At 41.6% G+C, this 26416-nt stretch overlaps 1 protein-coding gene across 1 annotated transcript in view; it reads left to right on the top strand.

The window, feature by feature from the left end:
- Positions 1-24797: 24797 nt before the first annotated feature.
- tmtops2a (teleost multiple tissue opsin 2a) overlaps positions 24798-26416 on the top strand; it is a 54480-nt gene continuing 52861 nt past the window's right edge. Inside the window, exon 1 of the mRNA XM_084128326.1 lies at positions 24798-25754. Within this exon, the coding sequence (XP_083984452.1) occupies positions 25280-25754 (475 nt within the window). The 5' untranslated portion in view covers positions 24798-25279. The remainder of the gene's footprint in view (positions 25755-26416) is intronic.

Genomic DNA, 26416 nt, shown 5'->3' with positions numbered 1-26416 from the left:
AGCCCGTCACTCTCGAGATCTGCGGTTACTTCACTTGGGTTGATGCATATGAGAACACGTAAGCACTGGCTTCAGACTTGAGTCCTGAGATGGGTATGGCACCATGGCACACATAGCATGACCATCACGCCGATCTGTTGCCGCACTTTCCTTTAGTTGCCTTTAGAACAAGTGTCAATGTGTGTTGCTACAGATGCACAGGCTGGGGCACTGTCTGCAGCAGGCATGCAGTCTCGGAACCCAGGACAGGGCCCCGACTGTGTTGGCACATCAACAGCCTCGCATTGTTGGCGGTAACCAACTACTGAGGTTTCGACCCCTGGTCCAAGCACGTGTTGGTTCAGACTGACAACATGGTGATGGTGGTACAGTATATATATAAATTGCCAGGGCAGCATTCGCTCATGTCGCACGTCACAACTTGCCCACCATCTCATTCTTTGGAGTCAGCAGCGATTGAAGTCACTGTAAGCCGTGCACTCACATCCCAGGTGAGCTCAATCACACAGTGGATGCGCTCTCGCAACAAATGACGCTTTGAGGAGAGTGGAGGCACTATCCATAGGTGGTCCAGCTGATTGCAGTTAATTCAGCGAAGCACAGGTAGATCTGTTCGCTTCCCAGGAATCCTCCCACTGTCCGCTATGGTACTCCCTGCATGAGGCTCCACTCGGCAACAACAGAATAATAATAATAATAATTTGTTGCATTTATATAGTGCTTTTCTGGGTACTCAAATCGCTTTACAAAGAACGGGGAAATCTCCTCAACCACCACCAATGTGCAGCATCCACCTGGATGATGCGATGACAGCCATATTGCGCCAGAACGCCCACCACACACCAGCTTATTGGTAGAGAGGAGACAGAGTGATGAAGCCAATCAATATATATGGGGATGATTAGGAGGCCATGATGGACAGATGTCAATGGGCAAATTTGGCCAGGATGCCGGGGTTAAACCCCTACTGTTTTTCCAAAAGGACATCCTGGGATTTTTAATGACCACAGAGGGTCAGGACCTCGGTTTAACGTCTCATCCGAAGGACAGTGCTCTTTGACAGTATATTGTCCCCATCACTATACTGGGGCGTTAGGAGCCACACAGACCACAGGGTGAGCACCCCCTGCTGGCCTTACTAACACCTCTTCCAGCAGCAACCTGGTTTTCTCAGGAGGTCTCCCATCCAGGTACTGACCAGGCTCAACCCTGCTTAGCTTTACTGGGCAACCAGTCTTGGGCTACAGGGTGATATGGCTGCTGGCAGAAGGGGGAGGCTGTCTCCAAACAGAGATTGTGGATGCCATTTTGTACCAAGCCCGGGGTGGGCCGTGCCTCCTGAGAGTGCGAGCACACTCCATTAGGGATGTTGCATCTTCCAGGACTCTAACAAATGCCACCTCTCTAATGGACATCTGTATAGCAGCGGGCTGGGCTACACCTAATACCTTTGTGAGATTTTTATCAGTGATATCAGATACGAACAGGTAAATTTCAGGCAACTGGCTGGGTGTATTACTTGCTCACAGCACCTTTCCCCTCCCTGTGATAACGTGCTCTTTTTTGTCCATGTGAGTTCCCTGTGTCTTGCGAACCCTGGACGCCCACTTATTCTCCAGCACTCATCGGTAGCCAAAGGCGGAGAAATTTGCTGCCAGGCGAATCACTATGTGGTACTCATGGTAAAAAAATAACACTTTCCTCAGCGCAAACTCGTCTGCATAGATGTACGTTTTTATCCTTTATTTAATAAAACAGAAAAGGTCAAGAAATGTCTGACACAACCTATTTCCATTGTAAGACTGTCCTTACCACCCCCTTGTGTTACGGGGGACTATGGAATACTTGGGGCATTGGGAAGGTTACGACTTGGTCACGTGCGCTTGTTACTAGGCACACAGCAACCTGCCGACATCTGCACCGCCAAACCTCGTAACACAGTTCAGCTGGTTGTGGCGTTTTGTATAGGGACCCCTCGAGTCACTGTTGAAACCTCTGTTCCCTGATGGAGGGAATGAGACGTTATGCCCCTTCTGCCACAACACTGATTTACCCACTGAACTATCAGAGGTGTTTGGGGCTCCCAAATACAACCCTTTGTGTTACAACCTCGACACAACATTCCGTTCCCTCCATCAGGGAACGGCGGTTACAACAGTAAACAAGACGTTCAATGTTACAGTAAATTGTAAATTAAAAATGCAACATTTAATTGTTTTTCCCTACTAATGTTATGGAACCAAAGAATGCTGACACAGGTAAAATCCAAACAGAGTTTGAGAGACACACAAGATGATATTAGCAGGTGAGTAACTGGAATGTATATCAATGTGGTGATACTAGCAGGGAAGTGACTGTTCTTATCTATTGCAGCCAGAGATGAGAGGTGACGGGAAGACTGGAGGATGAGATGAGAACAGAAGACTGAAGAACGACGAGACCAGACAAAGGTTAACTAATGAGTACTGGCTTATATAGTGACTGTGATGATGACTGGGTGCAGGTGGTGCTGATCAGTAATCTGGTGATTGGGAGCTTGTGTCTCTGTGACAACTAAAGCATTTACAAAATGTTCTTTATCCATTTGAACCTTTTGGACCATGTCCACCTCATTATGTTGAATAGGTATTTATTTTTAAAAATAGTAGGGTAATAGTAGGTTAAAGCTACAATATGTAATTTTTTTCGCCGCTAGGGGTCGCTAACCTCTTACAAAAACAAAGGCCTAGGTTGATGACGTGGAATTATGGAACTTGTCATGCTGATGGATCTAATAATGTTTATGGATGAGTGAATACACTGATGTTTTTAACATGACTGTGGTATGAAGCAGGTCACAATTGCTAATGAGAGACAGATATCAGCACCACACGCGAGTCCTGTGGATATAAAGGAATAAGGACATTTCATTCAACCGAACTACCCGCAAGTGCTGATTAATACTCACACAGGTCAGTTTATTAGACGAATGAAACTTGTGAGGTAATGCAGCGCTGTTTCACTTGGTCTACACTATCACACTAAACTGCATTTGACTGTGTTGAAAGTTATAATGTTATTCTATGTGTTAGTTTGTCTGTATGAGACTAGCAGTAAGCTAGATCAACATTAGAATAACATACTGATCATATTCTAACATTTCATCATGTTGAGCTATATAACAATGATTCATTTTATGTACATTTTCTCACCTGTCTAATAAAGTACATGCAAGAATGGCGTCTCTGTCTAGTCGAAGTATGTCACAGACATGGAGACATTTTTTTTTGTTCTCCTTTTGTCCCAAAGTCTGTTTTCCATGGTCCATAATGTTTGAACGAAACAACAACAGCGTGAGCGTGCCGCTAGATGTAACGCAATTTTCCACATCTGTCGCCATGGTTACTATGGCAGTGCAAGCGGAAACCAGGGATAACGCGGATATTACGTCATTGACAGGCGACAAATGAACATGGACAAGCCATTATTTAAAATTGGAATTTCTCTGAAATTAAAAATCTTTGGGAACTTTACACAACTGCAGGAAATATAGCACAGTGTGCAAGTGATTTTTGGGTATTTTATTACAAAAGTCTTACATATTGTAGCTTTTAAGGGGATAGAAGATACAGTTTGTACAGTATAAAAATAATTATGTCAATGGAAATTCATGAAAATAAAACATGGACACTCATCGTGTGTGTGTGTGTGTGTGTGTGTGTGTGTGTGTGTGTGTGCGTGTGCGCGTGCGTGTGCGTGTGCGTGTGCGCGTGTTTATCAGAAAACAGCATAATGAATTACTGAAAGGCAGGCAAACATCTGAAAATCCCAGCATACAGTCGCTGACTGACTGACATCATTCCATCCCATGAGGTGGCTATGGTTTCTTGCCATAAGCAATGTGACATTTAAAGAAACATCAAGCAAATATCTTGCTTGGTAATATCCTTTGGAAGTTGTTTAGTTGTAATGATGGTTGTAATGATGCAATGATGTAATGAAGGTCTATTTGCCTATATTTTTACAGTTGAAACAGGATGAGATGATCAACAGTGATGTTTGTTTTTTGACTGTGATGTTATGCTAGACTCAAGGATATCTAAAAGTAGTCTAAACATATCCTGAGGGCAAACATCTCAGGAGTTTCACGAGGAAAGGAAAACTTGAATTTAAGTATTTTTTAAGGAGCTTTTATTATAAGGAAAATAAATTCTCTGCTTTCAAATGATTAAAAGTGGGGTCATCTGACCATAACATAGAACATGACAACATCTTGTGATGAATTTGTCTGTAAAATGGTATATAATGGTATCTACATTTTCTGGCAGAACACTTCTTTACACAAATTTCATATAGCTAGTTCAATCTAGCTGGGTCAGCTAGAGTTCATGGTCATCTGTGACTGCCTGTATGATGATTCATTGTTTTTCCTATAGTAGTGTAAATGTTTGTTTGTTTGCTGGTCTCTCAAGGGAAACAGATCCCTTTTGTAATCTATTGAATCTCCCAAAGAGATGAATTTTAATCAGCCTTCAATGGGTCACCGAGCCACATGGGTCACCGAGTCCTTAAAGATTTGGATGCAAACCTTAGAAACTGTTCTCTGCATTTTTGGCATGGCAGTAGACTTCAGGAATCAGGGAACAGAAGAACGTCATGATTTATCAAAGAGTTCAGCTGGCTAAACAAACAACTTTCAAAATACACATTGAGATTTTTTTTTACACAGTTTATACCAACTTTAATGACCTACTCATCAGGGGGATTCTGTGCATGTAAATGCATACATCTGCTAAATGTGTGAATGTGTAACAAATGATGATTACTCATAATGATACAAAAAGGTCCTTCATTCATTCAATATACAACATAGTCATCTAAAAGAGATGTACTGAATGTTTGGATAATTTTCATTCTAATTTTGTGCAATTTGATTATAATATATGTCTATTTCATCGCCTTTCAGATAAACATATTAGGTGACATTTTAAGCAATGCATATATCACCTTTTGTTCATAACATTCATTAAAAAACACAACAGTGGCATTTCTCTCTATTACCATTTTGCTGAAAGGTTTGCCTTTGTGTAAAGTGAATCTAATATTTTTCAATCCTACTTTATATTGTGCAAATGTGCAAAAGTCACAAGATCTATATACCATACAGAAACTGACACTGAAATAATCTCTGTAAAGCAATACAATGTCGATACCCGGTTCACTATAAAAGTCGATGCCCGGATATCTTCTCTCACCTGAGTCATGACATGTTCTGCTGCCAATGCAGTGTACCGACAAGAAACACAATTTCTATGAAGAGCAATGAGCCACCCCCTCATACGTTTTGGTTAAGCAACAATCTGCGAAAAATTATTATTGTAACTGTATTCACTACTTAAAATGCTACTTGGTGAACCATCAAACCTTAACCCTCATTCCTGCTTATAACATGGAATAATTATACCAGCAATTAGACTTGGGAATAAAAAAGGGAAAACAGTTCTCTAACACCTTGTTTTATGTCATCATGCATGTTTCTCATCTTTTTGTTTATCGCAACGACTGACTCGTAAAGTCTGCTCTTTTTTCTGTTTATATCCTGTGTTTCAGCATAACTTAGGTATTTTTTGTAATAAATCAAAACCTTTTTACCCTGCTCCAGGTTTTATTTAATTTTATTTAAAGTGACTTTTTTCTTATTACAACTTTATACCCATTGCAATTGTATATCTATAAAATGTGACTTTATATCTCACAATTGTGACTATTTGTAGTAATTGTGACTATATATTGTCATAGAATTTTTATTGTTGCAAACTGCATTTTTACATTTTATACCACCCCACCCACCATAAACAACCCTACCCAGCCCCAACAAAGCAATCCCCAATCTGATAAACAGGACATCTGAAGATCGAAAAAATATATATAATTACATATGTGCATACATTAATGTATATCTACATACAAGCAACAATACATGCAAAATTTAGATGGTATTACACAAAAAATATATATATATTATATAAAAAATAATTTATATATATATATATAAACCCCCACTCATTCCACGTCTAAGGTTGGTAAGTCATTAAAGAATGTAATAAATTGTTGCCATTTTTTGCCAAAAGATTCTCCCATACCTATGATATTGTACTTAATTTTTTCAAGTTTTTAAAAAAAGACCAAATCTTTGAGCCAAACTGAAATAGAAGGGGGTTGTGGGGAGGTCCAAGATAACAGTATTCTGCGCCTAGCGAGGAGAGATGCAAAAGCTACAGCATCGGCCTGTCTACGGCTTAAAGGCTGACAGGAGATGGAACTCCAAAGGTTGCAATCAAAGGGCAAACCGCGTGACTATATATTGTACCGTAGTACGGTGATGTTGTTTTTCATGATTGTGAATATTTCTTTTAACTGTGACTAGATATCAAATTTGTGACTTGTGTTGTGTCACTCAGTTTTTACAATATATATTTTTTGTAGTCACAATGTGGCTTTATTTCTTATTTTAAAGTTTGTCAGAATTACCTTTTTATCCTGAGGTGGAAACTCCCATTATATTTAGAGAATAAAATAAAAACAAAATATGCTGCACAGAGAAAAAGTACAGATCTTAGGTTCCCTTTCAAGGTGTAACACAGACTCAGGCTGAGTCGGATCCATGTGCAGTTTATTTAAATAGCGCAAGCTCAGTGTACAAACAGGCGTGGGTCGAAAATACCAGGGAGAACAACAATATCAGAGACAGGACATCAAACGTGGTCAAAACAGGCAGTGGTACAGGGCAGGCAGCCAACGACAGAAGTGAGAGTCCAGGTAAACAGAGATCAAGGGCAGGCAGAGAATTGTCGTAAACGGTAATCCAAGGCTGGGTCAAAACACAGGCAGAAGATACAATAATATAATAACGCTCAGAAATGCAGCCGGGGCAAACAAGACTTCGCAATGTGTGATTGAACAAGCAGGGTTTAAATAGTCTGGTGATAAGGATCAGGTGTGCAGTAATCAGTCCTTGTATGTGGGTTCTTGGGAAATGGAGTCCAAAGCTAACATTAGTACTCAGGAGAGTGAGACCTCCCGTGGCCGACAGGGGAATCTTCACCGGCGTTCTTGACGGAAGAGAACTCGTGTTGTCGAGAACTGCAAGTCAAGTCAAGTGACCTTCATTTATATAGCGCTTTTAACAATATGGATTGTTTCAAAGCAGCTTTACAGTGATAATAGGAAATTACCGTAACAGATTGTTTAGGCTTTACAAGAGCTCTACGATAAAGTTATTGTCCATCTAAAGTTAATTTTGATTGATTGATTGGGACTGCGTGTGAATATGCAGAAAAGTGTGTTTATACCGAGTCAGACTGTAACAGATCTGGGAGTATGTTTGGACTCTAAAGAGCGCATAGAGACAATCTCATCAACTCTGCGCCGTTTCAGACAGGGCAGGGAATTTCAGAGGCTTCTGGGACTGATGGCGGCGGCTTCTTCAGTGTGCCATCTGGGCCTGCTGCATATGCGGCCGCTGCAGTTTTGGCTGAAAACTCGAGTTCTGCCGAGAGCGTGGTCTTCAGACCACAAGGGCATTACGGTCACTCACAGTTGCATCTGCACTCTGAGACTGTGGAGCAACCCGGATATGTTCAGCCCAGGAGTTCCTTTGGGTATTGTGACGCAGCGCACCGTGGTTTCGACGGACGAGTCAACCTCAGGCTGGGGAGCAGTGTGCTTAGGCATGCCTGCCTCAGGCTTGTGGTCGGAGTCACAGAGAGGGTGGCACATAAACCGTTTGTAGTCAAAGGCGGTGTCCTTAGCCCTGGAAGCCTTTCGGTCAAAATTGGAGCAGCAACATGTACTGATTCGAACCGACAACACGTCTGTGGTCTCGTACATAAATCGTCAGGGCGGTACGCTCCAGAGCTCTGTTCAAACAGGCAGTGAGTCTCCTGTTGTGGGCGGGCCGCCACTTTCTCTCCATAAGAGCGGCGCACATCCTGTCTCCTGAACCATGGAGTGGACATGCTTTCGAGCAACAGGATTCCTCAAGGAGAGTTGAGGCTTCACCCTGGATCGGTCCAAATGATTTGGGATCGGTTCGGAAGGGTCGAAAGTGGATATGTTTGCAACAAGCGAGAACATGCACTGTCAGACGTTCTTCTTGCTATCTCACTCCCCGCTGACGGGAGATGCTCTTCTGACATCGCGCTGGCCAGCCTTTACGCGTTCCCTCTGGTGAAGATTCTGCCTATGGTGTTGTGCAAAATCAGGGAGGAGAAAGCGTCAGTGATCCTCGTGGCCCCGAACTGGCCGAATCAGCCCTGATTCGCGGACCTGAGAGAGTTATTGGTGGCTCCCCCATGGAAAATCCCCCTCAGGAAGGACCTGCTGTCTCAGGCGAACGGCACGATATGGCACCCCAGCCCTGAGCTGAGGAACCTTTATGTGTGGCCGCTGCGGGGACCTTAGATGAGTGGGACACTCTGCATTCACAAGTGCTGATCACACTCGCGGAGGCGCACACGCCTTCTACCAAGCGCCTTAATGTTCTGGAGTTTTTGCAAAATGGTGCCAGGACATCGATATTGACCCGGGGATCTGTTCCGTGTCGGATGTTTTGCGCTTTCTACAGCAAAGAATGGATAGCGTGAGTTTGCCTTCCACGCTGAAGGTGTATGTGGCCGCTATTGCTGCTTTTCGTTCCCCGGTTGACGGGCAATCGATCGGTAAGCACGCTCTGGTGATCAGATTTCTCAGGGGAGAGAGGAGATTGTGTCCTTCACAGCCACCCTCCGTGCCGCCGTGGGATTTAGCTCTAGTTTTGAGGGCTCTATCTCTACCACCGTTCGAGCCGCTAGCTTCGATTGTGGTTAAGGAGCTTTCCCTGAAGACGGCCTTACTTCTTGCTCTCGCTTCAGCGAAGCGCATTGGAGACTTACACGCGTTCTCTGTGAACGGCGATTACATCTGTTTCGGACCTGGAGACTGCAGCGTCACTCTCCGGCCGAGACCAGGCTACGTTCCGAAGTCTCTCAATACATGAAGTTTTATTAGCTAAGTTCGGGAGGAGCACGTTCTGATAATTAACACGAGTGGATAGCACTCAGCAATCAATGATAAGAGGGTATATATAGACTCAGCAGTCTTACCTCGATCCATTGACAGTTTGCAGCATCCCCCCACCACCCCTTCTCCACACTTCTAGTTCTAAACACTTACATGCGGGGGGAGTACTCTGGGTTCGGGCTGAATTCCGAGCTCGGAGCCCTCCCTCCGGACAGCACGCCAAATACGCATTAAATCTTACTCCCTCAAAATTATATGTAAGTGTGAACTCGTGAAACCGTTCAGAGCACAGGTTGTTTCCCTGCCTGCCTTATCTGCTGAGCCGTCAGCCTCACGTGATGCTGACGCTCAGAGTGCTGTTTGCCATGTTAGGGCTTTGTGGATGTACGTGGATCGCTCGGCCACCTTTCGTCAGTCGGACCAGCTGTTGGTGTGCTTTGGTGGATGTACTAAGGGACGTGCTGTTTCAAAACAGAGACTTTCTCACTGGATTGTGGATGCTATTGCATTGGCTTACGAATGCCAGGGGAAAGATTGCCCCTTAGCATCAGGGCTCATTCAACGAGGGCGATCGCCTCCTCGCTGGCCTGGTCTAGAGGTACAGTGAGGAAAATAAGTATTTGAACACCCTGCTATTTTGCAAGTTCTCTCACTTGGAAATCATGGAGGGTTCTGAAATTGTCATCGTAGGTGCATGTCCACTGTGAGAGACATAATCTAAAAAAAAAAATCCAGAAATCACAATATATGATTTTTTAACTATTTATTTGTATGATACAGCTGCAAATAAGTATTTGAACACCTGTCTATCAGCTAGAATTCTGACCCTCAAAGACCTGTTAGTCTGCCTTTAAAATGTCCACCTCCACTCCATTTATTATCCTAAATTTGATGCACCTGTTTGAGGTCGTTAGCTGCATAAAGACACCTGTCCACCCCATACAATCAGTAAGAATCCAACTACTAACATGGCCAAGACCAAAGAGCTGTCCAAAGACACTAGAGACAAAATTGTACACCTCCACAAGGCTGGAAAGGGCTACGGGGAAATTGCCAAGCAGCTTGGTGAAAAAAGGTCCACTGTTGGAGCAATCATTAGAAAATGGAAGAAGCTAAACATGACTGTCAATCTCCCTCGGACTGGGGCTCCATGCAAGATCTCACCTCGTGGGGTCTCAATGATCCTAAGAAAGGTGAGAAATCAGCCCAGAACTACACGGGAGGAGCTGGTCAATGACCTGAAAAGAGCTGGGACCACCGTTTCCAAGGTTACTGTTGGTAATACACTAAGACGTCATGGTTTGAAATCATGCATGGCACGGAAGGTTCCCCTGCTTAAACCAGCACATGTCAAGGCCCGTCTTAAGTTTGCCAATGACCATGTGGATGATCCAGAGGAGTCATGGGAGAAAGTCATGTGGTCAGATGAGACCAAAATAGAACTTTTTGGTCATAATTCCACTAAACGTGTTTGGAGGAAGAAGAATGATGAGTACCATCCCAAAAACACCATCCCTACTGTGAAGCATGGGGGTGGAAGCATCATGCTTTGGGGGTGTTTTTCTGCACATGGGACAGGGCGACTGCACTGTATTAAGGAGAGGATGACCGGGGCCATGTATTGTGAGATTTTGGGGAACAACCTCCTTCCCTCAGTTAGAGCATTGAAGATGGGTCGAGGCTGGGTCTTCCAACATGACAATGACCCGAAGCACACAGCCAGGATAACCAAGGAGTGGCTCTGTAAGAAGCATATCAAGGTTCTGGCGTGGCCTAGCCAGTCTCCAGACCTAAACCCAATAGAGAATCTTTGGAGGGAGCTCAAACTCCGTGTTTCTCAGCGACAGCCCAGAAACCTGACTGATCTAGAGAAGATCTGTGTGGAGGAGTGGGCCAAAATCCCTCCTGCAGTGTGTGCAAACCTGGTGAAAAACTACAGGAATCGTTTGACCTCTGTAATTGCAAACAAAGGCTACTGTACCAAATATTAACATTGATTTTCTCAGGTGTTCAAATACTTATTTGCAGCTGTATCATACAAATAAATAGTTAAAAAAATCATACATTGTGATTTCTGGATTTTTTTTTTTAGATTATGTCTCTCACAGTGGACATGCACCTACGATGACAATTTCAGACCCCTCCATGATTTCTAAGTGGGAGAACTTGCAAAATAGCAGGGTGTTCAAATACTTATTTTCCTCACTGTATGTCTATCCATGATTTATGTCTTGCTGCTGGCTGGTCTTCTCAGAACACATTCGCCAGGTTTTACAAGCTGGATGTTTCCTCTGTAGCGTCACAAGTGCTTTCGGTGAGTTACGTATTATAAACACTGTTATAACCAGCTATGCAGTAGTTACCATTATGCTGCTAACTCTGTGTTTATGGCTATTATATTGACACAGATGTCGCGCAAACACTGTCGACACTGTGTTTAACTCTCATGCTTGAGTGCTTATTGTGTTGTGTCTTGATCAGTGCAGCCTTCGCTTTCATTGCATTGGAATATGCAAATTCTGATAAATTTGGAGCAGACGTCTCATTGGTCTAGTTCCACCTATCAGATGTGAGTACTCCAAGCAGCGCAGCTATTGGCTAAAGAACTGTCTGTCTCTTATGTGTGGGTGTAGCTTGACCCTGTTATCTGGGCTTATCTTCACTGCGCTCATGGCAGGATTTAATACAGTTCCCATATATATCACGCTGATGTAATGTTGAAGTTACCGCCTTGAAAGCAATATCGAGTTCTTCTAAGCTATCTGGAATGCTGAGATGATGAAACTGATCAGGAAGATTATTAATAAAGCAATCTATAGTGGCAGAAGTGATAGGTCTAACATATTTGTAACACTGAGTCGGCTTTGCAGCCTTGGCTCAATGAAGTTCACACAAGACTAGATAATGATCTGAGATGTCATCGCTCTGCTGCAGAATTTCAACGGCATCAACATTGATTCCATGTGATAATATTAGATCTAGAGTATGATTACGACAATGAGTAGGTCCTGACATGTTTTGTCTAACTCCAATAGAGTTAATAATGTCTTTAAATGCCAATCCCAATGCATATTTTTCGTTATCTACATGTATATTAAAATCACCAACAATTAGGACTTTATCTGCAGCCAGTACTAACTCTGATAGAAAGTCAGCAAATTTGACGTGAGACAACTAGCAGACGGTCGGTTTAGCCAGTCTGTCTGCTTCCTGACCTGAGCCCCAGTTCTAGACTTGTAGTCAAGACCGCCTAAACCGAGACCAAGACACTACCAAGACCAGAGGGTATCGAGACCAAGTCAAGACCAAGACCAAGTCGAGACCAAGACCGAGACCAAGTCGAGACCGGAGGGGAAAAAAACAGACTAGTGTTGAAGCTAAGCAATAACTTGTATGAATTCAAGAACAGCAGCATAGGGTTCAGCCGCAGTTTACATTCAATGCATATTAGATGGTATTACTTCAACTACACAGGCAGAACAATACAGAGACAGACCATGTCATGTGTGTGACTGTGAGCTCACTGTAAGTGTTTTTGCAGATTGGGTGAGATCAACTATGTGTAGCAATTGCATGACGGCTGTTACTGCACTATTAGAGGATTGAGACTCCCTTAACTTTTGTGTACTGTTGAGGACTGACATGACTGGTACTGACTGGTTCATCTGACAAAACATCAAACACCTCCAACACCATCTTGCTCCTCCAACAACTGTCTAAAGAATGAGAAATATGTAACCAATTGAAATTATAATTAATGTGTAGATGAAAACGTATAACATCAAATTAAAGATACACAATTATAAACTTGGATTAGGCCTAATGTTTAGTCAACACAACAGAGATATGCAGATGATATTTAAAAGACCATTTATTTAGTCTAACACCAACAACACAACATACACACACACAGAGATATCAAAGACACAAATTCATCTAAGCAAATGCCTGCCTATCTCTGCCGATTTCGGAGTCTCAGACTCCAAATGAACCCATTCTGCAACTTTTAAATACTTAATTACATTTTTAAAAACGAAATTATAGGCTTAAGTGCGGGATCCGAAAGTTGGTCGTTTTGTCGCTATGGTTACACACACACACACACACACACAACACACACACACACACACCGTTGGCGGTGCGCTCAAAGTCATCTGTCAGTTGTGTAGTTGTGCAGTTAATGAAGTTAAAACCCATCATGTTACTGATATGTGTTTTTTAAACCAAGTGATCAAAGTGCTCGTTGCCGCTGCGATCAGTGGCCGCGGATACAGTGTTTTCTCGTGTGGCTCGAGCACACGCCGCACTGTCAGCACTCGGACGCGCGCTTCAATCCGTTCCGTTGCGGATAATAATGTTGCATTATCGAACGTTGTGTCGTCGTGGATATTGTAGTATTGTATTGCTAAATCCCCCGACCACTATGTTGGTCTGAGACAGCGAGACCTAGACAAGACCGAGAGGTCCGAGACCAAGACAAGACCAAGACCAAAGACCGTCAAGGCCGTGACAAGACCGAGACCATGTAAAAGTGGTCTCGAGACCGGTCTCGAGACATACATCACTACCCAGTTCATGTTTGAGCTCTAAGACTATGTGCCATATTACTAGAGAGAAGAGCAGCACCATCCCAGGAGGGATGAATACCATCTCTTTTCAACAGGTCAGGTCTGCCCCACAATTTTTTCCAATTGTCTATGAATTCTATATTATTTTGCGGACACCACTTAGACAGCCAGCCATTGAGTGAGGACAGTCTACTAAGTATCTCATCACTCTGGCGAACAAGAAGGGGGCCAGAGCAAATTACAGTGCCTGACATCGTACTTGTGAGTTCATATACCTCTTTAACGTTAATTTTAGTGATCTCTGACTGGCGGAGTCGAACATCATTAGTGCCGACGTGAATAATAATCTTAGAGAATTTACGATTAGCATTAGCCAGCACTTTTAAATTTGCTTTGATGTCAGGCGCTCTGGCTCCCGGCAAACATGTGACTATGGTGGCTGGTGTCTCTATTTTCACGTTCCGTGTAATAGAATCACCAATAACTAGGGCACATTCAACAGGATTCTCAGTGGGTGTTTCACTGAGTGAGGAGAATCTATTTGTTATGGTAATCAGAATGGAAGAGCAGTGCAACTACAGCGTCTCACCGTCACCCAATTGCCCTGCTGCATGGGCTCTACAGCCGGAACCGAACAATGTACAGAGTTCACTAAGTAGGGCTGTATACCTTGGAGAACCTGGCGATACGATACATACCTCGATACACAGGTCACGATTCGATACGTACCTCGATACAGAGCTGTCTCGATACGATTTGATACAATGTGACACGATTCGATACGATTCAATAAAAATACATGGGCTAGAGCCAATTAGTTAATGCTGAACACATTTACTCAACAAACAGAACTCTGCATTTTTCTTCAATTTATTGAAGACAAAAGTGCATTATAACAAAGTGCATTTTGCTTAAATATTTGCAACTTTAAGTGCTCTGATTAATTGTACACAAATTGTATTAATCTGGAAATTACCACAAGTCAACATTTAACTTTCCAAGGGTACAGTCTGAGCTCACACAAGCACAAAATCTTCTTATTATTCTTCTTATTCTTAACTTCTTATTAAATCTTCTTATAATTCTTTTTTGTGACACCATGTACTGCCATAACATATTTCACTATGAAATCACTTAAATGCTACATCTTGCTTTAACATTTGGCACAACAACAAATCTACCTCATAACAGGATGGATTTTTAAAATCTTAAGGCTAAACCAGGTTTGTCCTCAAAAAGGCAGGTTGAACAAAAATCACTGCAGCAACAAAACAATAACCTGAGGATACTCTTGGTAATGCTAGCTTTATCCTATGACTTAAGATTTTTGTTCAAAAACAGAAGTTGGTCAACATGCTTTGAGCTTAGTACACTTCTCTGTGCGGTTACAATATCGCCTGCCGTAGAGAAAACGCGCTCCGAGGAGACACTAGTCCCTGGAATGCACAGGTACACTTTGGCAAGGCGTGACATTAGTGGATATTCATTCTGGTGCTCTTTCCACCAACTGAGTGGACTTTACATGAAGTATATGTTTGAAACCATTTAGTTTTTTAAGCTCTAACATACTATTATGAATTTGAAACTGAATATTTCGTTTTATTACACTTGGTGTATATATATATGTGTGTGTGTGTGTGTGTGTGTGTGTTTGTTTGTTTTTTATGTTTTTTAACCATGTAATGCTAATGTTAATGACACAGTGAAAGGGCTTACCTGAAATAGTTCTTGAATTCTTCGAGCTTCTGCAGTGATTCTCAAGTATATTTCCTCTCGTTCATCATCAGGAAGGAAGGGCAAAGCTTTGAATCTTGGATCGAGTGCTGAACATACATACATGGTCTCTTTCTGCTGATCCATGTACCTCTTGCTCAAATCTTGGCAAATAGCCGCTTTGATTTCTTTCACTATCTCACTATCTGCTCTGCTCTCTTGGAAATCCTGGATGAGCTGAGCATGAAGAGGGGCCACAACTGACAGTGTTGGAGAGCTTTCTTTTGACATTACAAGAGTAGCAATCTTCATGGGCTTCATTGCATCCACTATCTCCTCCGCAGATGTAATGTCCGACTCACATAGGGTGCAAACTTCTTTCTCGGTTTTCCTAAGCTCGTTGGACAGAAGAGCAGCGGAGACAGCGGGTTGCTGCTCAAGAAAGCGCTCGAGCATATCATGCGCGCTATTCCAGCGCGTCACAACATCAGTGATAAGTTTATGTTCAGGCAACTCGAGCAACTTCTGCTTCTGTCGAAGTACGTGGCTGGCTGTGGTACTGCGCTTAAAAAAGGTGGATATCCGTCTAACACGTCCCAATAAACGAGCGACAGCAGGAAGCTTCAGTGCACGCTGCGAGGCAAGGTTTAAAGTGTGAGCGAAGCACCTGAAATGCAACATACCGGCAAGCTCCGCTGCGACGCTCATATTTGCGGCGTTGTCAGTCACAATAGCTGGGTCTTTGGATACGAGATCCCACTCCTCCAGCGCCGCTTTCAGTAACTCTGCAATGTTTGACCACGTATGGCTCTCGTGCATGGCTCGCGTTTGTAAAACGTGCGACATCAGTTCCCACTCCTCGTTAACGTAATGGCAAGTGATTGTAACAAAAGCTTCCGTGGCTCGCGATGTCCACCCATCACAAGTCAGTGCCACTCGTGGGGCAGAACTCAGGGCTGACTTAACATTGTCTTTGACTTTGTCATACATCCTCGGTACTGCTTTGTCGGTCATGTAGCTGCGGGTAGGGATCACATAACGGGGATCTAACGTGTTGATCATAAAGCGAAAGCCTGTGTTCTCGACAACACTGTAGGGACATAAACCTTTGCAAATATAATGCACCACAGACTCCGTAATCTTCTGTGCACGGACTGAGTTAGATGGAAGCTTGGATGTTGTGTTGTCCAAAGTAGTTTGCGTGGGGTCCCGTGTTTTTTTGGGCTGCGGCGAAGCTAGCTTGTCTGCATGGTGTCTTTGCAGGTGGGCGCGCAGGTTAGTTGTATTACCGGTGTAGCGTATAGAAGCCTGGCAATGCTTGCAGATTGCATTTGTTTTATCGATCCCTTGGTTTCCTTCCTTTGCTTTAAAACCAAAATGTGTCCAAACATCTGCCTTTAGGGACAACGGCGCTTCTAAAATCTTCGACATTTTCCATGAGTTTTTTTAAACTCGCGGGCGCCGCTGCGCCCCCTAATGGCTGGGCGGAGTATCGATACTAAGGGCTAGAATGTCGATACTGTATCTTTTTTTATTATATCGGTATGTATCTAAGAATCGATATTTTGAGCACACCCCTATCACTAAGCTAGTCGCATCCAAAGCAGTATCTAAAGCCCTTGCACTTTTATTAATTGTCACGGCCTTGATTAAAGTTTGGATGCGTGTCTCTAGTTCTGAAATCTTCTCCGTCAGCCTGACTATCTCCCTGCATTTATCACATGTAAATCCTGTACTGACAGAGAAGGCTATGCTATACATGTTACATGAAGTGCAAGTGACAATAAGAGAAGAAGATGACATGACTCACCATGTTTGTTGACTGATCCTACTCACCTAAGTTGTTTGATGAACTTGTAAAAGGCGCGAGTGAAAAAATAAATAAAGAGCGCACGGATGGCACGCTGACAGGCTAGCGAATTACTAGCGTGTTGTGCTAGCAATAACGATTTAGATTGAAGCTAGCGATGTAGGTTAATGTGTGATGTTGAGTAAGCTATATTTAGCAGTATAAACAACAAGGAATGATAGTAAATAATGATTCAAAACCGAAAGATATACGAAGCATACAGACGCAAACCAACTCAACAGCAGCAGCAGCAGCAGCAGCAGCAAGACTGACAGGAGCAATCGATCAGCAATGTGATTAGTTCGAAAGTTATCATCGAAAACACAGGAACTGCAACGCAGTACTGCAACGCAGCACGATTGCTTCGTGATGCACTTGTGAAATCAGGCCATTGGCGTACAGGCGGGTGACGTCTTGGCAGGAAGCTATAAAGCGCACTCAGACCAAACATTGTCAGCTTCTGTATCTTCAGCAAGCGCTCTGTGTGAAACTGTCTCTGTCTATTTATTGTTGTTTGTCCACGAGCATATTATATATCTAGACAGGAGTACAATGGTGAGAAAACAGCATTTTGGATGGCGTTTTCCTCCCTGCCTTCGCTTCATTACGAATGGGGATGTGGCTCGGATCTCACATTTGCTGAGGCAACGTGTAGATTATGGGTCCGCAATATATGCACAGGGAACCAAGCAGACGGGAATTTCCCTTTCTCTCTTTCTCTTATGATTGTGTGCAAACTAATGATGTGTGTTTGCAGACGATTATTTATGGTTCTTTTTGTGTTGATTATAATATTTAATTTGGAGAAATTCAATTAAATATTTGTCTGGCTTTGAAAGTAGATATATTAAAACAATAAATTCAACCTTTCATCCAGACCAAGTTTTCTATCTGATTGATATCTGGCTGCATTTAATTTTGATGAAATTAAAAGCTAATACTCATCTGAGTTAATGTCTGTATTAATACACTAAATTCAGCATTTCACCTAGACCTTCTACTTGTCTGGTTGATATTTGGCTTTCATTTTTGAGAAAATTAAATATGTACTCATCTGATCTTTGAGGAGTTAGATGAATGTATTAATATACTATTCAGCCTTTCATCCAGATCCAGCAGACATCCTGTCGAGGCAGGGTCTGAGGCCCAGGGAAGGGAGACTCCACCCCAAGGTGGTGGAGCTCATATGGAGTTGCAGACATGACTGTGCTGTGTCTGTACATGGTTTCCCTGATTGTTCTACTCCCGGGAGTTCTGGAGAACAGAGTTATGGAAGTGTGGGATTGGCCTCTGGGGGGGGGGATGTTGAGGCCACGATCACTCTAGAGCTCCCTGCACAGGAAACAAACTGGTTTCCTCTGTGGTTTGTTGGAGCAGGAGGAGTATGGTGGCTTTGTAGCCTTGTATTAGGGGTATCCCTACAAGAGGTCTGTGATGCGGCGGGCTGTTCCTTTCCGCACACACTCGTCGGGTTTACAACCTAGTTTTGGGCTTCACCCCTGGGTCCCAGGTGATTCTGTCTTTGTTGTGCTCGCCTTATTTCACACAAGACAGGCACTGGTCACTATGGTGGTGTTGGTATACACGTTCCCACAGCGTCAATCTCGACACAACGCGAGTTCCCTTGAGGGAACGCCTCGGTTACGACTGTAACCTGTTGCATCGCCCTGCAATACTTCCGGTGTGCCTGTGATCGACTTGCTGCGACCAGTGTTGTGCAAGTTACTTCCAAACTGTAATACATTATACATTACTTGTTACTGTTATTTAAAAGTAATTCTTTACCTTACAATATTACTGTCTCAGAATTGTAATGCGTTACATTACTCCTGTATTACTTTTGAGTTACTTTCACCAAAATAACTACAGAAGTAGAACTTAACATTCTAAAATGACTAGGGCTGTAAAGATATGTGATATGAAAGCGCGACACTCAGATCCACGAAACTGTGTCACGGTGCGCGGTGTGAGAAGGCAGAACTTCCCCTTCCAATTCCCAGAGTTATCCTTCCCGTCCAGATCCAAAGCTACCACATCTTTAAATTACTATTAGTATTATTTTAAATTAACATTATAAAATACGGACCTACACCACAAAACTAGTTGAGAATAATTCTTTAAAATTGAGCTATTCCAGCGTGGACCTGACATTTGCTGTAAAAACGTGAAATATAAATTCTCAGAAAATGCATTTAATACCAATATATTGAAACGACTGTTTATATATCCATAGGCTACTCCCTTAATAAAGGAGACCAGATATTAGAAAAATATCAATCTACACACATGCATTTTATATTTAATCTGAGGGAAATAGACGTGTGCATGCGTGACACAAAAAAATCTTTAACTTTTAGGTAGCAAAATATTTTTTAGTAATTCTGTGAATTACGCTAAGCAAACCAAAATTAATACTACCCACCGGATGAAGAAGGGTTGGCTCTCCACAGAACATAATATATTCATTTTATTTTATTTTATTTTATTTTATTTTTCGTGTTCGCATTCATGAGGAAAAAACAATGGTCGTGTCAGTTCTCAGTTACGGACGTGAGCGCTCTGAAAGCGGCACTAAAAGACTGCTTTAAAACTTTCACAGAGACCTCAAACAGAAAGCACAAAGCCTTTCTTTAAAATGAATTTCATTTTGTATTAATTGTATCTTAATTTTAATCAATGTTTCATCAACCGATTGCTTGGATTTAATAAATAAGAAGTAAATATAGTAGACGAGATAATCAGGGCACGGAGGTGCCCGCGCGTGAATTGAAGCGCGTCTCATAAATGAACCGAAACTCAGAGTCTACTTGCCTCACAGTCAGACATGTCTACTTTTAAACAGAACAATTCAAAACGAAAGAAAACATACTGCTCTCTGGTTAGAAAGAAAACACAGAACAAACAGAGTAATGCGCGTACGTCCATCCTGCGAATGTACAGTCTTCTTCTACCATATTCTCATTATTAGCCGCTTTTCCACTGGCCAGCGCGATCACAGAGACCGAAATCATGATCGCGGCACTCCTGTAAAACCTGCCCTAAACACGCTTTTACTGGACTATGTCACACAATACAAAGGTACACCAGCAAGAGGGAGATGAATGAAATAAATCGCCATACAAATATATCAGAAGCTGTCATTTAGTCATTATTTACAAACTTGGACACCACACGCGGCTATTGACTGACCACGAACATGTAATAACTTAGGCATTTTTCATTCGTTAATGTCTCGCGGTCTGGCTGTTTTTTCCCCCGTTTTTTTTTTTTTTTTTTTTTTTGAACAATTAAATTTTGGGCTAAAAGTGTGCTGTAACGCAAGCGTTACTGAACATGTACCGAGTAAAATATTACTGAAAATTGATTAGTAATGCCTTACACTACTGCGTTACAACAAAAAGTAATAAGTTACTGTAATAGATTACTTTTGTAACGCGTTACTCCCAACACTGGCTGCGACCTATCAGAAGCTGACAATGTTTGGTCTGAGAGCAGTTTGTAGCTTTCTGCCATGATGTCACCCGCCTATACACCATTGGACTGATTTCACAAGTGCTTCACGACGCAATCACGCAGTGTGTTCCCACAGCATCAATCTCGACGCAACTTCTCGTTCCCTCTTCAGGGAACCGAGGCGTTTGTTCAAAGGTTTTCTAATCGTATGTTTTATAAAGGGTTTCTTGCAGCATGGTTATTTGGCCAAAAAAACAAGCTGTGAGATACACTCACCTAAAGGATTATTAGGAACACCATACTAATACTGTGTTTGACCCCCTTTCGCCTTCAGAATTGCCTTAATTCTACGTGGCATTGATTCAACAAGGTGCTGAAAGCATTCTTTAGAAATGTTGGCCCATATTGATAGGATAGCATCTTGCAGTTGATGGAGATTTGTGGGATGCACATCCAGGGCACGAAGCTCCCGTTCCACCACATCCCAAAGATGCTCTATTGGGTTGAGATCTGGTGACTGTGGGGGCCATTTTAGTACAGTGAACTCATTGTCATGTTCAAGAAACCAATTTGAAATGATTCGAGCTTTGTGACATGGTGCATTATCCTGCTGGAAGTAGCCATCAGAGGATGGGTACATGGTGGTCATAAAGGGATGGACATGGTCAGAAACAATGCTCAGGTAGGCCGTGGCATTTAAACGATGCCCAATTGGCACTAAGGGGCCTAAAGTGTGCCAAGAAAACATGCCCCACACCATTACACCACCACCACCAGCCTGCACAGTGGTAACAAGGCATGATGGATCCATGTTCTCATTCTGTTTATGCCAAATTCTGACTCTACCATCTGAATGTCTCAACAGAAATCGAGACTCATCAGACCAGGCAACATTTTTCCAGTCTTCAACTGTCCAATTTTGGTGAACTCATGCAAATTGTAGCCTCTTTTTCCTATTTGTAGTGGAGATGAGTGGTACCCAGTGGGGTCTTCTGCTGTTGTAGCCCATCCGCCTCAAGGTTGTGAGTGTTGTGGCTTCACAAATGCTTTGCTGCATACCTCGGTTGTAACGAGTGGTTATTTCAGTCAAAGTTGCTCTTCTATCAGCTTGAATCAGTCGGCCCATTCTCCTCTGATCTCTAGCATCAACAAGGCATTTTCGCCCACAGGACTGCCGCATACTGGATGTTTTTCCCTTTTCACACCATTCTTTGTAAACCCTAGAAATGGTTGTGCGTGAAAATCCCAGTAACTGAGCAGATTGTGAAATACTCAGACCGGCCCGTCTGGCACCAACAACCATGCCATGCTCAAAATTGCTTAAATCACCTTTCTTTCCCATTCTGACATTCAGTTTGGAGTTCAGGAGATTGTCTTGACCAGGACCACACCCCTAAATGCATTGAAGCAACTGCCATGTGATTGGTTGATTAGATAATTGCATTAATGAGAAATTGAACAGGTGTTCCTAATAATCCTTTAGGTGAGTGTAAACTCATCAATAAAATCACATTTAGCTGGCAATGAAAAATGCTAAAATTCAGTTTTCACATAACTAACATAAGGCTGAGTTAATGATTAATGATGTGAGAAGAATGAAGCTCATATATATCAAGAACTTTCTCTTAAACCTGTTAGTTGACTGACCTGGATCATTTGTATGATTATTTGTTGCCAGTTGAATTCAGAGGCCCATGTCTTATAGCAGAACCTGACTTCACCAAGTTCAGCATGTTCCTGGATCAACATCTTTGTTGATCCTGGAACAACATTACAATCAACCAATCAGATTTGAGGGACAAGTTCAGGCTTTCAACCAGATCAGGTGCTTATCTTTTCCACAATTTCCCTCTAAATTTTAGGGATAACTTATGGTTAGGGTTAGGTTTAGCATAACATTTTCGGACAGGAATGTTGCTCCAGGATCAACAAAATTTGCTGACCCAGGAACACTTCTAACTCTGCAAAATCAGGATGTGCGTCTTACTACACAATACTGTCTGCAGTTTCCCATTTACATCGAATTTACTATTAAATCATGCTAGACTTGTGAGATTTGTGACATTTTGGTCTGTTTTGCATTTCTTTCAGATACGTGATGTCAGTCACTCCACACATTATAAGCACTATAGATAGACTCATTAATGGACCTCTGGATCAGCTCAAATGTCACACTTCTTATAATATGAGATCATTGTCATATTGTGCTTTTTTCAGAGGCCGATGAGTCATGGCCCTGAGGAATCTTAAGAGCTTAGTTTCATGTGCAGAAACCCTGTCTTTAATGTGCAGTATCCATCTGTAAAATATAAAGAATATTGGATCTTAAAGTGAGAGCTTTTTTAATATGTTGCAATGAATAGATGTGGATGGGTAGTTATTCGAATAAACATCTTTTGATACAGAGGTCCTGTTGGAAACCTTACTGCCCAAGTGATGGTGTGACTCTGGTGTAGTTACTACATATGTATGGATGTGCTGTACTGATGTCTGGATGTCAGACAGTGGGAAGACATGTAACAAGGTTAATCAATGCATTATGAATTTACAGGCCTTCAGCAAAAAAGTTTAGCCTTAAATATTGAAATAATTGCCAGAGCATGACTAAACAGACAGGGTCATGGTGAGCATAAATCCATGCATTAAAATATATGGTATTCAAGTGGTTGGACAAGGTCAGAAAACTTGAGCTGGAATACATCTTTCCTTGTATGCAGAATATCAAGAGTCTTTAAACTGTACAGTTTAAGGAAGAAGCAACTTCAATATCTAATTTGTTTGTAATCTCCCTAATAATTGTGCACTAACTAACTAACAAAAATAAATAATACAGTGCCCCTGCTAGTAACAGTAGTAGTATTACATAATCTGAATCCGATCACTGAAGTCAGTACAAAATACACCATTCACACTCACTGAGTATTATTTGCCATTTCAGGTGGTCTGATCATGTGGACACAGTATTCAAGCCCAAAACAATTTCTGATCACCACTATAGGAGATGAAATGCATGGGATGGGCCCGATGTTTCTTGCAAACTTTCTGCATCCTCAGACCAAACTGAATGACCACCTAGTGACCTGTCAATCTCAGCCATCCACACTCACGGGTGCAAAAGCTATCGTAGTTTCAAATGGTATCTTTGTTATTTTTATTTATTTATTTATTTATTTATTTTACCCCTTTAGGGTATATTAGTATAAATAGTATAAATTAGTACCTAAATAGTATAGTACCTTGTGAAAGGGTACCACCCCAGTGACAGCTTTTGTACCTTTTTTTCTGAGATGCATAAAACAGGAATTTTTCACTTTTAAAATGAGCCCTGAGCAGCTTTCAAAAAAGAAAAAGGCTATTGTCACACAAGGAAGTTGCCACAAGGGCTATAAGATCGAATTACACAAATACTGTATATATATTTTTTCCTAGAGGTGGTTTTTCCTGTTGATTTATATATATATATTATATATATATATATATATATATATTGTATATATATACTGTATATGTACAGTATAGTGAATTCTGTCCTCCTTACATTAAAACAATACAATATGTTTGCTATATAGCTTGGTGAAGAAAGTGAACATAATAAAACCACACTAGAAAACCTTAGAAAACCTGGGGATATATATATATATATATATATATATATATATATATATATATAAAGGTTAACACTTTATGTTACAGTGTCATTGTTACATTATGTTACATGTAGTTACTATAGGAATAACTATAAATTATGCATAATAACATGCAACTAATCCTAAACCAAACCAAACCAAACCCTAATCCTAACCCTATGTACATAACATTACTCAGTACTTAAATGTATAGCCTAGTTACAGTGTATGAAACCTTAAATAAAGTGTAGCCAAAAATTGTATGTGTACAATTCATTAATTATAATCTGTGCTGCCCTTTGGACATTGTTTAATATTTTTGTACGTTACCATTTACATTTTGCTCTTTAAAAATTTAATAGCCTATTTTAATATTCAAATATTAAACCCAGAGTCTAGCTAACACATACAGTATAACTTAAATGTCTATTTAGGCCTATGTGCAAATAGTCCGCTGTGTACAACATGGAAATGTAATGCACTAGGCTACTTATGATGATCATAGGCTAGCTACTATGGAGTGTCGACGTCACTCTCAAGGCTTCTTCCACACACAAATGCGCACTCACTCTCTACAAGTGCTCTGAAGAGGTGGCAAACTCGAGATGTGAGCGCCTCGCCGTTTAACGCATTAGCAGCAGGAAAAACAAGGACGTGTCTTGGTAACCGTTACTTTTTATGTGCCTTGCTGTTTATTTTACTCAGCATTTAAAGATAAGATTAACTTAATTTTTTCGACTTTTGACTGTTTGTATGTAGAAAACCTGTTTGAGACTCTGCTTTACATTTAGCAGTGGCATTAGCTGCAGACTTGAATTTATAACACGTTGCGACAGCATCATATCCTCCGAAATGACCAACATGAAGCTTAACATACACGCTTAACCTATATATCCTATTTGTTTGTGATGGACTGGGAGGCTTTTTATGTGGGCTGCTGAGCCCAGCAAGTTTATTCTCGCGCTGTGTGAGGATTTGACCACAGTATTAGATGAAGCATGAATTGCGATTCTTCACAGAACTTCTCGTGAATGGCATGGTCCACGCTCAGGTGTGGGGAAGCTCCGAAAGAATTTCCTCCATGCATCAAACATGCAATAAAAGTGATATCAGCTGAACTGAGTAAAGCAAAGATGTTTTCTGAAGAAGCTAATTTCAGTTACACTTCGAACGGCACGGATGATGATGACACGCTGTCCGCGCTAGATCAGAATTGGAGCGACACTCCAGCTGAGAAACTGTCACGGACGGGACACAATGTGGTCGCTGTTATTTTGGGATCTATTCTGGTATTCGGGATCCTAAACAATTTAATCGTCCTCGTTCTGTTTTGTAAATTCAAGACCCTGCGGACTCCTGTGAACATGCTTCTGCTCAACATCAGTGTGAGTGACATGCTCGTGTGTCTGTTCGGCACCACGCTCAGCTTCGCAGCCAGTATCCGCGGCCGGTGGCTGGTGGGGAGACACGGGTGCATGTGGTACGGGTTTGTCAACTCGTGCTTTGGTGAGTAAGAAACAATCAAAAAGTTCGAAATTTAAAAGATTCATTCAAAAAACGATTCATTAAGGAACTAAACGCCATACTAATGTGTGTTGACTGTGGTCAACAATTGCTTTGGCTTGATTGATTGATGTATGTTGAGCAAAAATAGTTACACAGTTTTAGAGCTGCATGATTCTGGATAAATTGAAAATGATTTTATTTTTTATTTTTTTTGCTTAAAAAAGAGATCAATATTCTCTCAAAATTCTAAAGAAAAGTCAGTCATTGTTCTAAAACCTGAATGTAAAGCTACTAAACAAAACATGTAATTTACCAAAGGTTCTGAGAAAATGTTATTTTTCAGTCCAAGTAAATTTGAAATATTGAAATGAAATATTTTAATTAAAAGTTTACATAAAATATTTAGCTTCCTATTAAGTTAGTTTGCCACAACTAAAGAGAATCAGGGAATATATGATTAAAACTTCCCTGATGTGTTCATTTTATTTGTGTTTTTATGTAGGCTACAAATAATTTTTAACAAATTGATTAAATCAATGACTCACTCTTAAAGACTGCTGTTTTGTTCCTGAATGAATTAGCATTTTTGAATGAATTGGTTGAATGAGTGATTCAATGACACACTCACAGTGACAGTCATTTGTCGCTATATGTAGGCTACT

This window comes from Abramis brama (genome assembly GCF_963993115.1).
Source record: "Abramis brama genome assembly, chromosome: 11".
NCBI lineage: Eukaryota > Metazoa > Chordata > Actinopteri > Cypriniformes > Leuciscidae > Abramis > Abramis brama.
This window is presented reverse-complemented; position numbering and strand designations above follow the sequence as displayed.